Source organism: Acartia tonsa, chromosome 14 (assembly GCF_053477335.1).
Source record: "Acartia tonsa isolate MP-2025a chromosome 14, ASM5347733v1, whole genome shotgun sequence".
NCBI classification, from domain to species: domain Eukaryota; kingdom Metazoa; phylum Arthropoda; class Copepoda; order Calanoida; family Acartiidae; genus Acartia; species Acartia tonsa.
Window position 1 is genome coordinate 31,259,411 of NC_137273.1, and position 16,232 is coordinate 31,275,642.

General features: G+C 32.6%; 1 protein-coding gene across 1 annotated transcript in view; it reads right to left on the bottom strand.

Moving 5' to 3' along the window:
• The window catches only part of LOC145305411 (uncharacterized), a 31,913-nt gene extending 21,210 nt beyond the window's left edge, over positions 1-10,703 (bottom strand). The window contains exons 1-3 of the mRNA XM_080147029.1: positions 10,612-10,703; positions 10,029-10,329; positions 3,058-3,131 (exon numbers count right to left, since the gene is read on the bottom strand). Coding sequence (XP_080003155.1) covers positions 3,058-3,131; positions 10,029-10,074 — 120 coding nt within the window. The 5' untranslated portion in view covers positions 10,075-10,329; positions 10,612-10,703. The remainder of the gene's footprint in view (positions 1-3,057; positions 3,132-10,028; positions 10,330-10,611) is intronic.
• Positions 10,704-16,232: the final 5,529 nt, after the last annotated feature.

Here is a 16,232-nt window from a genome sequence, read left to right on the forward strand (position 1 = left end):
CCTTCAAAAAAGTTTTTTTCTTTTTGTTTAAAATTTTTAGAATTTTTTTTACAGTTTTTGTACTTTAAACTAAACACATGTACATTTATATGTAAATGATATTCAAACAATCACATAAGGCTTCAAAATACCTATTGTTAGTCTGTTAGGACTTGAGAGCAAAGCTTCTCTATAAGCTTTTCATGTCCATATGTTGATTTGAACCGTCATTGTTTTTTTGTCCATGATTCGTCTATATGGCAAAAAGGAATAGTTATTTATTGCATCTTATTATAGACAGCTAAATACAAAATAAATAAAAACAGTTTTGTTAGCCCCGAGTATTAATTGGTATTAATTTCATGATTTTTATTTTAATATTTGTTTGTATTACGATGCTAAACAGGATTTTTAGTATGAATTAGAACTGGATCTAATCCAGCGGATATTAATCGGTTATGAGGCTATACTGACAAACAAAAATAAATTTACAAAGTATTCTATATTCATAAATATCTAGAAGTGTAAACAAAAATTTCGTGTAAATCAAATTCTAAAATTGTTTGTATGTATTTAGAATGCTTAAAATGGACATATCTACATTTAATACTTGATTATAGAGATGCTTTGCCTAAAAACAGTGCCTAATCCTCCAAGAAATCACTCTATAAAAATCAAATGATGATAAACAAAATTACCCCTTCTGTAGGTAAAACTATAGGTTGAAAAGTTTAGACACTTAAATTAAAACCAACCAATTAAAATATAATAAAAGTACCCAAAGAATTTAAACAAGAAAGGTAACGTGGTTATAAAACTTTGGGTACCAGTGTAATTTACATTCCAATGTCTCTTCCCTCCCTCAAAATTATTTCATTTGAGTAACATGGCGACATTTAAAATTTGCAAATTCGCAAATGACAGAAATAATGTGCAATAAATTAGGGCGAGGTTATTTCATCGATATATTATTACTTGGATGTTGTACCAGATTTTCATGTACTCTGATAAAGTGATGCTCGAAGCGGGCTAAAATAACGTTACCTCACATCAGGGGCGTCCAAGCTTTTTTTTTTGGGGGGGGGGGTAAAATTTTTTTAAGGGGGGGTGATTTGTTTTTGTTTTTTTGGGGGGTACAATGGCGCGCGAATTACCCCCCTCCCCCCCCCGAAATATGTTGACAGGGATAAAATTTTATACCTAATAATGAAATACTATTAAATTCGTTTGGGGGGGGTAATCATCCCTTTACCCCCCCCCCCCCCTTGGACGTTATTGCCTCACATCCAACCCCTTTACTCCATCCCCTCCCCTTCTACTAGATGAATAAAATAACCAATAAATGAGATCCATATTAGCAAGATAAATTGACGACAATTTTTTTCACTGTCAATATATCCACTTATATTCTATATCCATTTGTTACTTACAAAAAAATACGGGGATAGCTTAATGGAAGATTAAACTTTCTGATTACAAATTTTTTTTTCTTTATTGAAGCTTTGAATTAAATTGAAATCCGTTTCGTTAAACCACTCCAAAAATTATCAATTTAATCTTTTGAAAGTAGTAAGGATTTTCTGAAATTCCCAAATGCTCGTATTAAATTAGATTTGAAGAATTATGGCAGGGAGGGAGGGGACATTTGACTTTAAATTACATTTATATCCAAATTTCTTTAACCCTGTTATCTTATTTGTATTCCCTCAAAAGTAGAGCCCATTCGGTTCAGTGGTTACATAAATTAAGCTTTATGAAGACAGACAGACAGATAGACATCGATCTATTTGTATGTGTGTGTGTGTTTTTCAAGTCGTTTTTGGACCTCATATCCTATTTAGAATATTGGCACCAACTTAATAAAGTTGTTAAACCAAAAAAATCGAGGTTGCCACTTTTTATTGACTTTACTTTATTTCATCAAACCAAGGTCGTTAACTTTCTTGCATTTTAGCCAAACTTCTATAACAAAAAAAATATATTAAGGATAATACAAGTTTTAAAGATATCCTAGCTTAATCTACAAAAATACTTCAAGTAATATGAATCCGTTTGTAGGCCAAGGCATTCCTATTCGTTTTACTAAAATCATGTGTCTGACATAGCAGCAGTAGATTAAATTAAGTAAACCCATTTGACAAAAGACCAAAACGGACACTTTAAAATCTTCAAAATAACTGGGGGGAAACTTTAAAAGTTGGCCACCCTGTATCAAAAAAATGCGGGGGCGGGAACTTTATTATCACACGAGTCTAGTTTCAGCTGATAACACCTTTTTGCTCCAATTAAACGCCGTTTTAGTGCAATCAGAGATCCCGCGCCACAGGGGTGCCAACTAGTTTAAATTTGTTTCATGGTTGCCAACTTTAGAAAATGAAATTAAATTACTTGTCTCATTTCATAATAGATAGATAGATGGATGGACAGATAAATAAATATGATGTATAGATAGATAGATTAGAAATTAGAAATAGATTAATAGATAGATTGGTAGATTGATTGACAAAGATGGATAAATAGATGGATAGATAGATTGATAGATATATGAATAGATAGATAGATGAATACATAGATAGATACAGTGGCGTGCGAACCGAAGGGGGCATTTGGGGCAATCGCCCCCCCCCCCCTAGCGACCAAAACCCCCCCGGGGCACTTTGATTTAGGGGGGGGCAAAATTTTACAAAATCTTCAAAATGCCCCCCCCCCCCTAGACAAAGTGCTTCGCACGCCACTGGATAGATGAATAGATAGATATATAGATGGATAGGTATATGGATAGATAGATGGGTTAGATAAATGAATTGATAGATTGATAGATAAATGAATAGATAGATGGAATGATATGTGGATAGATAGATATATGGAAACATAGATGGATAGGTAAATAGATAGACAGATTTATAGATAGATGGCTAAAAAGATGGATAGATAGATGGCTAGGTAGATGGCTAAATAGATGGATAGATAGATGGATAGAAATGGATAGATATAGTGATAGATTAATAGGTAGATAGATGAATATATAGATAAATGGATAAATAAATTGATGGATAGATATATAAAATTATGTATTACCTTATGAAGAACTTTTCTATCAGTACATGGGGAATCACCTCCCCGTAGACTTTGTTCAAATGGTCCCAGGCCACCTAAAATAAAAAAAAATACTAATTTTCATAAAATTAACTAATTAGGTATAGATAACTATAAAAGCAACAGGATGTCTGTCTTTCTGTCTGTCTAAACCGTATGATCTTACTGACCGCTGAACCGATATTGTTCTTCTTTACAGGGTAGCTTTTCATAGGTCCTGGGAAGGTTTATAACTATTTTGAGTTACATTACAACCACCTTTAAGGCCTAAAATTTTAGTGAGACAAAAGTTTTTTTGAAGAATTCACCTTAGGTTAGTCATGAAGGTATAATCTCTTAAACCAATATTAGGACAATTGCAACCCTTCAGTCACCAACTATACTCTACTAACCCTTCAATCAGGATTTTTAAACAGATCCTAAAGTTTTAAGCAAACAAATGAGAGAACACCAGTTAAAATAATAAAATCAACACTGCTATCTATGCAATTCCCCCCCCCCCCTCTCCCCAATTTTGAGGCAAAATAATTCCTCCTGCTATGAAGTATGAAGTGATTTATATGGTATTTAACTGGATGTGTATTTAATCCCAATTTGAGCGATGGGAAAAAAATAGGAAATACATTGTTAAGGAATTATAGAGAGAGGTAATTGAAAGAATGGAGGGACCATTGGGATGTATTTAACACTAGTCCCCAAAGTTTTATGATAACATTTTCTTTTTCGTTATCTTAGAAATTTTGGGGTCTTTTGTTGAACATTGATTGGTTGGTTCATTAAGTTCTTTGTCCAAAAGTTTCTAGCACTAATTGTAATCTACAGAAGGCGTATCATCATTAGGGATCAATTTAACTGCCATTGTCTTATCCCGTTAGATCCCTGGGTAATTGTCAGAAATAAAGACGATTATTTCCAATAGAAGCAAAGCTTTCGAAAATGATTCTTAATTTACTACTAGTTGGTATAACCTCCCCCCCTTAACTCACACCCACTCACACATCTTTAAGAAAGCTAGTAATTAATGAAAACAAAAATTAATATTAAAATAAAATATTGAAAGCAAGACTAAGCTTGAATCTAATTCATATGTTCATATAAGAGTCAAAAACGAAAAAAGCTAGTAATAGAGGAGCTTTGAATTTTGAAAAATTTCCAAATAATGTTTCTATGTTCGTTAAGCACTTTGAAGGAAAGCAGTGCATCCTACAATGAAAATCTCTAGCAAAAGAACTGAACCACCAAATTGGGCGTACCAAATTATCTTGCTTAAGTTTTGCACAAAATCCGCAAAAAAAAGTGTTGCCTATCTTGTGCTCATACGGAAGACGGGAATAAGACAATTGGTGAAAAACTTTTTCTCGGTGGATAGGAACCGGTTCTCATCCATACGAAAAAACTATGTCTAGCATCGTATTATATCCAGTTTTCTACGAATATAGAAATGTACAATCATAAGGTTAAAACTAGTTTTTACCGCGGGGCTAAAAAAACTAGTTTTAATCTTATAATTGTACATTCTATATCCGCGGAAAGCCGTTTATAATACGATGAAAGAAATAACTATTCCACCATTTTTTTTATTAGTGGAAATCTTACGCTTAGTTATATCAATAATTTTTAGCTCTCATATTCTGATTTTAACTTCTTACAAGATCTTATGTGAGGTATAGGATACTTTTCTTTAATATTGACATATCAAGTAATTAATGTTTCATAAAATCTTAGCTAACCAGCTTATAGTGTCTCCCAAATAAGAGTAGCCAAAGTTTACAACGCTCGGCCAAACTATCTCTATTGACGTCAAATTAGAAGGGAATATGACGTCAATCGGCATGGTATCAGCTAAATGTTGGAACACTTGTCCCCTTTCTTGGTTAGAGACACTATAAGCTGCTTTAATCTTAGCTGCTAATATAATTAATCCTTCTTGTCTTTTGCCTGCAGCAAACTTTTTTTGCACTTTTAATAATTTTGAGGGATGCCAATTTTTATACCTCCGGTTTATTACTTGCAACACGTTATCAGGGAATAAGGGATAGGGGAACATAGTTTAATTTCCAGTATGGCTTAGAAACCCATTTATATCCGCTAGATTGAAACCTGTCATACTAAAAATCGTATTACTGCTAATTTTCCACGAATAAAAATCATAAAGTTATTACCAATTTTGTTAGCCCTGGCCTTCGGGTCTAACAAAACTGGTTTATATCTTATAATTTTTCCCTTTAATATCCGCGTAAAGCTGTCTATAATACGATGCGGTAAATAACTATTCCAAGGATATTTTTTATCTCATAAAGCAGTAAGTGATTATTTTTTGTCTGTTCATTAAGATCTTGTCTTGCTAAAAATACAAAATGAAGTAAATTTAAAGCAAAGAGATAATTATCCCAAATCATATATCTTTATTTAATGTACATTAGTTTACTTTCCATCTTTAATTACCTAGAAGCGGGGATGTTACAACTACAATTAAATATTAGGCTCCTAATTTTCATACAAGTCCTTTTTAGCATTTACAGAAAGCTATTCAAAATACCAAGGGGGGGACTAATTTAGAAAAGGCTAAAGGAATTTAGTTATTTTTTTCATGTACTAAATCTCCTTTCCTGGGTGTATGTATCTATCTATATAATTGTATGCAAAACATATTAATTGATGTTGGCAAAACATAAACAACATCAATGGATGTACAATATACGTGGATATTATGACAAGGGGGAAATTGTCGTCAATTTAGGTTGCTAACATGGACATCATTTAAAGGGCTAATCGTTTGTTTAGCCCGCTGCAAGTTTCACTTCATTAGAGAACATGAAAATCTGGTGTAAGATTCAAGTTATAGCATATCCATTAGATCATCCTCCGCCCCCCCCCCCCTCCTCCCCTAGAAGTTTTAAAACAACAAATGAAAAACTTAAAGATTAGTTTGTCTTTTTTCTAAATACTGGGTCCATCTAAAGGGATGAGACAATGGCCAATAAATTTATGTACATCCCCAATATTGACACACAAAAGTACCCCTTATGTAGATTATAATTAGTTGTTGAAACGTTTTGACTCTCAACTAAATTAACCAACCAACCAAAATTCAAGTAGTCACCAAAGTTGTTAAGCCAACGAATAAGAAAACGTAATTGTAAAACTTTGGCAATTTTTTAAAGCGACAGTCCAATGTCCCCTCCTCCCTATTTTATCTTTAAGCATGTTAATTGTACATTGGGCTAGTCCCCAAAGTTTTATAATAACGTTTTCTTATTCGTTGGCTTAATAAAATTGGTTCATTAAGTTCAGTGTCCAAAAGTTTCAACTACTAATTGTAATCTACAGAAGGTGTAATTTTGTATATCATCATTGGGGATGTACACCAATTTATCGGCCATTGTCTTCTACATATTTTCACTAATTTCATCCTATTATGTACAGTAGTAAGGTTTTTTGAGTGGTTTCCATTAAAGTACCTAGTCGAGCAACAATTATCCACTTTTTAAAATATGTTGAGAAAAAAAAAGAATAGGGTGGTTGATTTATCGTGTTTTGTTTTAACTTTAGGTTATGTTATACTGGGTTTAGAGAAGCCCCAACAGAATTGATCCTGCATGGTTAGAGTCCACCCCCCCCCCCCCTCGAGATTAGACATGAACCTAAACCAAAATGTAAAAAAAACTTTGCTTTGAAATAAAAATCTAGAATTATGATAAAGGTCATATAAAGTCATAAAACAATTTTTCTAATAAAGCAATATTTAGGGTTATGGGGTTATCAACTTATATATGCACGAAGAAGATTTTTAAAGCATATGAACAAAAGTTATGTTTATAAGTAGCGTAGCAATAACAAGCTAAAAAGCAATAAAAACCAAAAACTTGCTCCATTTTCAGTATATGCTATGTTTACGCAATTGTAATGTGTTTTCCCACTATGGCTTTGAAACCAATTAATATCTGCAGGATTAGAACCGGTTATCATCCATACTGAAAAATCATGTAAAGTATCGTGTTACAGACAATTTACTACGAATATTTTAAAAAAACATAAAAATTAACACCAGTTTTGTTAGCCTGGGCCTTCGCCTCATCTTTGCTAACAAAGCTGGTTTTAATTCCATCATTTTAGTTTAATATCCGCGGAAATCTGTCTATAATACGATGCCATAAATAACTATTTTTTTCATCAAGTCTGTCCCAATTTGTGTGGACTCGTTAAACATGTTTAAGAACACTTCATACCCAGGTAAATAAAGGGATAAGACAATGACTCATAAATTTATATACATCCTCCATAATGATATCCAAAATTATCCCTATTGTAGATTAAAATTAGTGGTTGAAACGTGAATATATTCAATTAAAATTCAGTAAAATTCCCCAAAGTTGTAAAACAAACGAAAAAGAAAAGTTGTTAAAAACTTTGGGGACTAGTGTAATAAACAGCCCATTGTCCCCTCCCTCCTTAATTTATACCCTTTATAAGTTTTCAAGGAGAAGGGGAGGGAAGCTTTGGGCTTTAAATCATTCTTGAACTCCTAATTTTATAATCACCATTCTCTAATTTAAAATTTTGGGTACTTATGAAATCTTACAGTGTCAAAATTTGTTTTAATCAACAATTTTAACTTTGCAATTTGTAATTTTGTTTATCATAATTTGGGATGTACATCAACTTATTGTCCATTGTCTTATCCCCTTAGAATCCCTGCATCATACCCTAGTTTACAAGTTCGTCACTAATCATTCAAGTTCACAGACGGGGAGGGAGGAGACATTGGGCTGTTTATTACACTAGTCCTCAAAGTTTTATAGTAACGTTATCTTCGGGGAGGGAGGAGACATTGGGCTGTTTATTACACTTGTTCCTAAAGTTTTTTAATAACGTTTTCTTCAGAGAATGAGGAGACATTTGATTGTTTATTACACTAGTACCCAAAGTTTTATAATTATGTTATCTTCAGGGAGGGAGGAGATATTTGTCTGAATTTGAATTTTGATTGTTGTATTAAGTTTTGTTCCAAGCGTTTCAACCACTAATTGTAATCTACAGAAAGGGGGCATTTTGTGTATCATCACTGGGGATATACAGTTGTTATGCGTTGGCTCAACAACATCATAACTTTCATCATTGGGTATATACGTCATTTTATTGTCCATTGTGTTATCCCTTAAAGTCCATGGTTTTTACCCTCTACCAAACAAAATTTTTGGGGGATAAATTGGAAGCAAATTATTTTTTTTAGATTCCATATCTCTGTCCTAATATCCTTAAATTTATGCGTAAACCTGAGCTTAAATAAAAGACTCTTTTGGGGCCTAATTATATGCATAACATCTTTGTGTATGTTTTTTTTTATCCTTTTTGAATACGTATTTTTAGTAGCGAGGCTGTTTATGAATTAATTTGTGTGTGTGTCTGCCCGTCTGTCCGTCAGTCAGTCAGTCTGTCAATCTGTAACGCAACGTGATAAATATGATTTTCATGGCATATTTTTTACAATTTCTACTAACAATGACCATCTAGTATATAAAAAAAACTGTCCGTCGTTCTGTCGGTCATGCTCTAACTGGCATTGAAATTCAACAGAAAAAACGTCATTTACTCAACTGTTATAAGAGATAGATAATTTACATTTTTGTACATGAATAAAAGTCCCTAAAGTTTTTAATCAAACAAATGGCAGAAAAGTTTAAGAAGTTAAAGTTTGGGAAAAGTCGTTATAGCGTTTTAAAAGAAAATCTACATTTTGAACTTTTAATTGAAGACATTTATTTTGGTTTTAAAATAGCTTCAATGAATTTCTTTCAGCCATTTTTCATTCTAATTTAATTGACATTTTAAACTTCAAACATTAAACAAAACAAAAAAGTCAAATTAAATGGAAATAAAATTATCTATTTTAAGATTTCATAGACTTTAACGAAGACAAAAGATATATCGCATTTTAATGGATTTATTATTACTTGGATCTAATAAAATGAAATTTGTAGCTGGCTAAAATGACGAATCCCACCTCCACCCCCTTTACCCCATACCCTAACCTTCTACGTGATGAACAAACTGACCAATCAGTGATGTCCATGTTAGCAACCTAAATTGACAAAAAAAATTCCCCTGTCATAACATCCAAAAATATTCAACATCCATTCGTGTTAACATTATAATTTTCCATTTTTCAAAGCAAACCGAATAGCTCTTATACTTATTAGGAATGTTTGAATTGTTCTAATAATTTCAAATATGGCATGCGGATTCCTGTAGCAGTTAGGTACAATTTAGAAAGCGCAATAACTCTATAACCATTGTAATAGCCCGAAAATTAAAGATTTGGAGTATGGATTTCTATGAAAATGAAACACATCTTAATAAGTAAAGCATCTCTATAATTAAATCTAAAACGTAAGTATGTCTAAATTCAACAGCTTTTACTTTTACCTTAGTAAATTTGCGATATATATATATATGTCTCTAGAATATAGTATTAACTTCATAGTGCAGTTGAGTGTCCAAACTCCCCCCCCCCCCTCCTCGCTTATTTTTGAAAGAAGATGAAAGTTAGGGGTAAGAAAATTAATAACCCCTGTGGGGCTACACAGTTACAAATATAACCTAACCCGACCTAAAGTAATAAACAAGCAAACAAAAAACCTCCCCCCCCCCCTTATATTCAATTTATTTTAAAAATAATGGGGGGGGATTAAAGTGTTCAATAAGGAACTTTGTGTAAAAGCGCCAATTTCAGGGATCTAAAGGGATAGGACAATAACCGATAAATTTATGTACATCCCCAATGATGATACACAAAATTACTCCTCCTGTAGATTACAATTAGTAATTGAAACGTTTGAATACTCAACTTAATGAACCAACCAATCAAAATTCAAAATAGTCCCCAACGTTATTGAGCTACCAACGTATAGGAAAACGTTATTATGAAAACTTTGGGAACCAGGTCAATTTACCTTTTTCGTGTTTACAAACGGCCTGGCCGCAGTCGGCGAACATCATTTTGGCGGATTTTTCAAGTCACTTACTGGGGTTAATTATAGGGTCACTTTTTTCACTATTAAAAAAATCACTAATACAGTATTAAAAATCACTTACAAACTAAATCACTATTGGAATATAATATAATATATATATATATATGTAGATAATTCACATGTTTAATTTTCAATACATCACTTGCTTTAAATTAAATAAATAGTATAAATAAATAAATAGAAATAAATAATCACTTGGAATTTGAGCACACTACATAACCTAATATTTTTCGATAATTATTGGTCAAATATTTAAATTTTAGCTCTTTTTAAACTAGATTAAAACCGTATTATTTAATTTTATAAATGAAAAAAAAACTTTTAATAAGAATCTTTAAAAAAAAAACAAATATCTGTAAATCTTCAAAAAATATAACTTCATACATTTTTAAGACTTTAAAATATTAATTATTTATAAAAAATTGCGTTTTTTATTACACATTACTTGTTTTTTTTTTAAACGAAAGCACTTAATAATTTGACCAACAATATTGAAAATCACCTCTAAAACGGCCTCACGACCATTTTATAGGGAAAAAATCGGCGCGCTTCGCGACAGGGGTTTACTTTGCGTATAAAGGACACAACTAAACTGAAGTTTGTCATGTCCCTAATGGCTAAGCTGCTACGCGAGATACGAGATTATTTGAGGACCCAACATTCTCCCCCATAAACGTTGATGCACAGCACAGATTAGGGAGAGGGGGGGGGTTGCCCACCCCCCTCCCCGTAAAACATGCACGTAAGTTGTTGTTGGGTGCATACGTTGTCAGGGAGATAGGGGATAAGACCTAATAATTTTTAACACATATTTTATAATTTACCAAAAACATATAAGTTATCTTAAGTAATCATTTTGTACAATTAATTTTTCATTGCTATCATTCCCCTTCATCCCTGTTAAAAGGTAAATTAAGTGAGAGAGATAGAACGAACGAAAGTAAGAGTTTTAGTGAGAGAGAGAAAGAGACAAAGATAGGGGAGGGAGAGAGAGAGTGGAGGAAAGTAAGAGTTGTGTGTGTGTAACAGAGAGAGAGAGAGAGAGAGAGAGAAGAAGTATAGGGTGAATTGAGAGAGACACTGAAGGAAAGTAAGAGTGAGATAGAGATGGAGAGAGAGAGAGAAAGAGAAAGAGAGATAGTAAGAGAGAGAGAGAGAGAGAAAGAGAGTAAATAAGAGAGAGAAAGAGATAAATATAGAGAGGGAGGAGGATTGAGAGTTTAAGAAAGTAAAAGTGTATATAAAGGAGAGAAACAGACAGATAGAGATAGAGAAAGACAGAGAGTGAGAGAGAGAGAGAGAGAGAGAGAGAGTAAGAGAGAGAGGGAAAGAGATAAATATAGAGAGGGAGGAGGATTGAGGAAAGTAAGAGTGTATATAAAGGAGACAGACAGACAAAGAGAGACAGAGAAAGAGAGAGAGAAAGAGGGATAGAGCGAGAGATAAAGAAAGAAAGAAGAGAGAGAATAAGGATATATGGGAAAGGGGGAAACTTAAAGTTGACGTCCAATCCAAAAAAAAATATTGTCTTGGCCAGTTAAATAATAAATTAGTGATTTTATAGAGCCTCTAGCGGCTGCGCCAAATGCATCTATGGGTTTTGTATTTAAAAGAAGGTAGGAGAACAAAAATAGTCTAAACCCTTACCAAGGCTTAAGTATGTACTATGAACAGGAGCAAGTTTTTAACAGTTTGCAACAATTTTGATACATTTACAATATGCTTATTCAGTTCTGACACTCTACAAGAAATAATGTTCGTTTGTCCTACCGTTTCAGAGCTTCGCTAATATTTAAAAGTATTTGTTATTTTGTGAGAACTCTGCAGCCAGAAATTCAAATTGAGGAAAGAATTTAGAGAAAGGGAGAGTTTTATCTTGGGTTCCACACATTGGGGCAAAATTGGAGAAAAATTTATTTTTCGTTTCTTGCGTTCATTCACAAAGATTTTATGTAGGGCAGGTAATAATTCTTAGTCTATGATAATAGTTAGAATATATAGGACAATAGCTGATTAATCAATCTCTGAAGCTAGTAAAAGTGGCGGCACAGATTATGACGTCAAAAAAATTAACCAGTGAGAGGCCAGTAAAAACTGTAATTGACCAATGGTAAAATTTATAGTGGCCTCGCATTGGTTAATTTTTTTGACGTCATAATCTGTGCCGCCATTTTTACTAGCTTCTTAATTTATTCTCCATATGATTATTTTTGTTCTATTGTACTTTCCATCTTTCCCTCAAGCAATATTAAGCTTCTAAAGGCAGAATAAAGATAAAGAATAAAGTTATTTTATAGCATGGCTTCGGAAACGATTAATATCCGCGATTCGAAAAATTCATGTATCGTATCGAATTATAGACAATTTTCTACGAATAACAAAGTTTAAAAATCACAATATTAAGCTTACAATTTTTTTTTATTTCACGATGAGGTGAAAATGTGTTTAACTTCTAATGCCCAATACCTTGTTTGAACGTTTTTTTTTAGCTTTCTCTTTTTATCTTAAATCAAATCTAATATACAAATTGACTCACTGTGTATACGTTTATATAGAGGGTTGAGTGAGAATACATATATAAGATACATCTTACATTACATATTTTATCTCTCACTTCTCTCTCTCTCTCTCTCTCTCTCTCTCTCTCTCTCTTGTTGTTTGGTTGTTGTAGTCAATATCTTGGTGGTTGTTTGGTGCAGTCGTCGCGGCAAACTCACAAAACACACACAAATTTAAATTAGCAAATCTTAGCTATTTGTACACCTTTAAAACCATTAAAGATCAGAAAAATAAAGCAAATACATAGTCTGAAAAAAATAGTTTTTCGGGTAATTCAATTTTTAAATTAAATTACCTAAAGTCCGTAGTTTTTTAAGGACTTCGCCGTAATGTTGCGTCGCTCGTTTTTTCGACGATCTTACGCACTTTTAGTATGTATGTGTGTGAGAGTGTTTGTGTGTTTGTGTGGGTGTGTGTGTGTGTGAACAGGTGGTTGCAGGGATGAAGGAAGATGTCCATCATAACTATTTTCGGTTCGATTCGCCCCATCTCTTTATGCATTCCCCTTTGAACTGGATTTTTCTGGATTATCTGTTCCAAAACTTGATAGCGATAAGGTGTTTATACAAGTGCGCCAATGTTTTTTTTTTATAAAATTGTTAAAAAATGACATCTGTTTGGTTTTCCTTTGCAATTAAGCTTTTTTTTAGGTACAGGGAAGGTTTTTAACTATTTTGGGAGAGCGTATCTCTACCCTCCCAATTTAAAATCACACCCCCAAATTTTTTTCTGAATATTTCTTATTAAAACTCAGTTAAAAAGTAGAAGGGCGGTTGACTTATCCCCCTCCCACCTTAAGAACACCTAGAGGCTTCTTGGGGGCATCCGTTGCCCCTAGTCTTTCTTAAAATAAAAGCTATGTCTTGCATTTTTTTCAATTAGGTGTTTGATCACGAATTTCATATGGTAAAAATATTTTTCTTATTTAATTGTTATCCTAATAAGATAAAAGTTATGCTTGAAAATTGTTTTAATAGCTATTATTATATGTTGCATTTTTAGATAAACGTGAGAATTACGTTCAGAATTTGCGTCAGAATTTGCGTCATTTGCGTCATTTCAATTTTCAGATTTTTATTACCCGTCATCGGTTGCAGGTACGCATACTTTTAGGTGGGGAAATGATAGGGGAGTTATATATATAAAGGGTCATGCGTCAAATGCGTAAACACATACACACACACACACACACACACACACACACACACACACACACACACACACACACACACACACACACACACACACACACACACAAACACACACACACACACACATCCTGACACTAAAGTCACACGGAAGGGACAGTAAAATTGGATATTCATCTCAGGGCTACAGGGAGCGGACTATGGCTGATAAATCAACATTTCCTCCAAATTAATGAAAAATAATGTAATTTAATTGAAATTATTGTGGGAGAGGGGGGGGGATTAATTTATTATTTTTATTATGGACAATATGAATTCTAATTAAAATTATTGATTCAAAAGTTAAACCAACACATCAAGATTCAAGCAAACAAATGAGAAACTGTGGTTATATAAAGCTTTGGGTACCAGCATAATTTACAGTCCGATGTCCCCTCCCTCCATGGGCTTTATACATTCAGAATTTGAGAAGATAGATTGAAACGATCCCCTATTCGAGCCCTAGTTTCCTAAAGTGTACAGCAGATAACCCAATTATTGCAGACCCTATTTTCAGCGACTCCGGTCAAATGGAAAAGCGATTTAATGTATAAACGATTTATACATTATACATTGAAAAATTTAACTTTTTAAAATTTTGATTTTTTTTTAATTTGAAGCTTTTTTAGCTAGTAGCAAATATTGAGATAGGACGCGGAAGCTACGCACACTTTCGGAAACTAAATTCAGTTCATCATTGAAACAGCATTGGAGTATTTCAGCTAATCTATAAAATACTTTTCTTATGAGGATGTTGGTACTCTCCCCCCAAAAAAGTTATGAACCTTCCCAGGAATTATGAGAAGCTACCCTGTAAAGGAGAACCATATCAGTTCAGTGATTAGCGAGATCCTTCGGTACACTCACACAGACAGACAGAGATCCTTTTACTTTATTTTGATTTAAAAAAAAACTCTATTTAACGGTAATATAAATATCCGTTCATAAAAGTAATAATAAAATATCCTGAAACTATATACAATATAGATCTGTGCTAAAAAAGTTTACATTTTTTGTGTGATAACCTTTTTTTGTTTGGTGATACAAATTGTGATTTTAATCAAAAACGACATAATAGCAGGAACATCCTTATTCAGACATTTCTTGAAAAATATAATATGCATGATTTAGCAACTAAACTAAATATTGAACCAGGCTATACCTGGAGGGGTACGAAGCAAAGAATTAATTCTTATTCATATATTGATCATTTTTATACAAACATGGATTTTTTTAATTTTATTGAATTTTCTCATAATTCTTTTTCTGATCATAAATCGATGAGAATTGGAAACAAGAAAAAATTTAAATATTCAGCCCCAAAATGGCAAGGGTATCTATTTAATAATAAGGATTTTATTAATTTGATGAAAGAAGAAACATCTAAATTTCTAATTGAAAATGCAGATCCTATTTCTTTTAAAATTAGCAGTCACAATTATAGTAATAATTTTGGTTTAATGGATAATGATTTTACGTTTCTAAGCTCAGAACATCAAAATAGCACAGTTTTATTTGATTTAATAAATCATCTCAAAAAAGCGCATGATAGATTTTTTTCTAAATTGAAGTTCAAATCTTATAACAAGACTAAAGAATTTGATAAACAAATTAATATGCTTTATGATATGATTGATTCAAATAAAAATTGTGCCCAGGCTAGTAAGGAAATAAATCAGCTAATAAAACAACAGCAAGAATATTTCAAAATGCTTGTTCAAACCAATTCCGAAACTTTTCAAATGAGAGCCCTCTTATTAGATGGTTTACCAAATAACTTTACTTATAAAAATTTTAGAAACTCGAAAAAACAATGTTCAAACTTGCTGGTTAATAATGAACTGATTGATTGTCCTAGGAAAATAGCCAACATTTTTGGTGATTTGCATGCACAACTAGTGTGTCCTAATGTTATGCCAAATTCGAATTTAGATGAACTACTTAATTTTTTTGATTTAAAGCTTGACAATATGTATCCTAAGATTAAGCATTTAACAAACCCATATTCAACAGCGAGTGAATTCAGAAAAGTTATAAAGAGCATGAAAGCAAATAGCATGCCAGGCCCTACATCTCAACCAACACAATTATTTGCTTTCTTGCTTGATAATTTACCTAAATTCACTACAAAAGCTTTTAATAATATGTATGATATCGATTTGGATAATTCTAGTTTATCATTTGTTAAGGAAAGAAATATTACATATATTCCTAAACCAGGACTAGATCCATCAATACCTGGAAATCGCCGCCCTATTGCACAAATGGAAAATGTTTTAAAAATTCTTGATAAAGCAATCAATCAAAAAGTTACTCCTTTGCTTTCTAAAATTTGTCATTCTGACCAATATGGCTTTATACCTAAACGTCATATGTC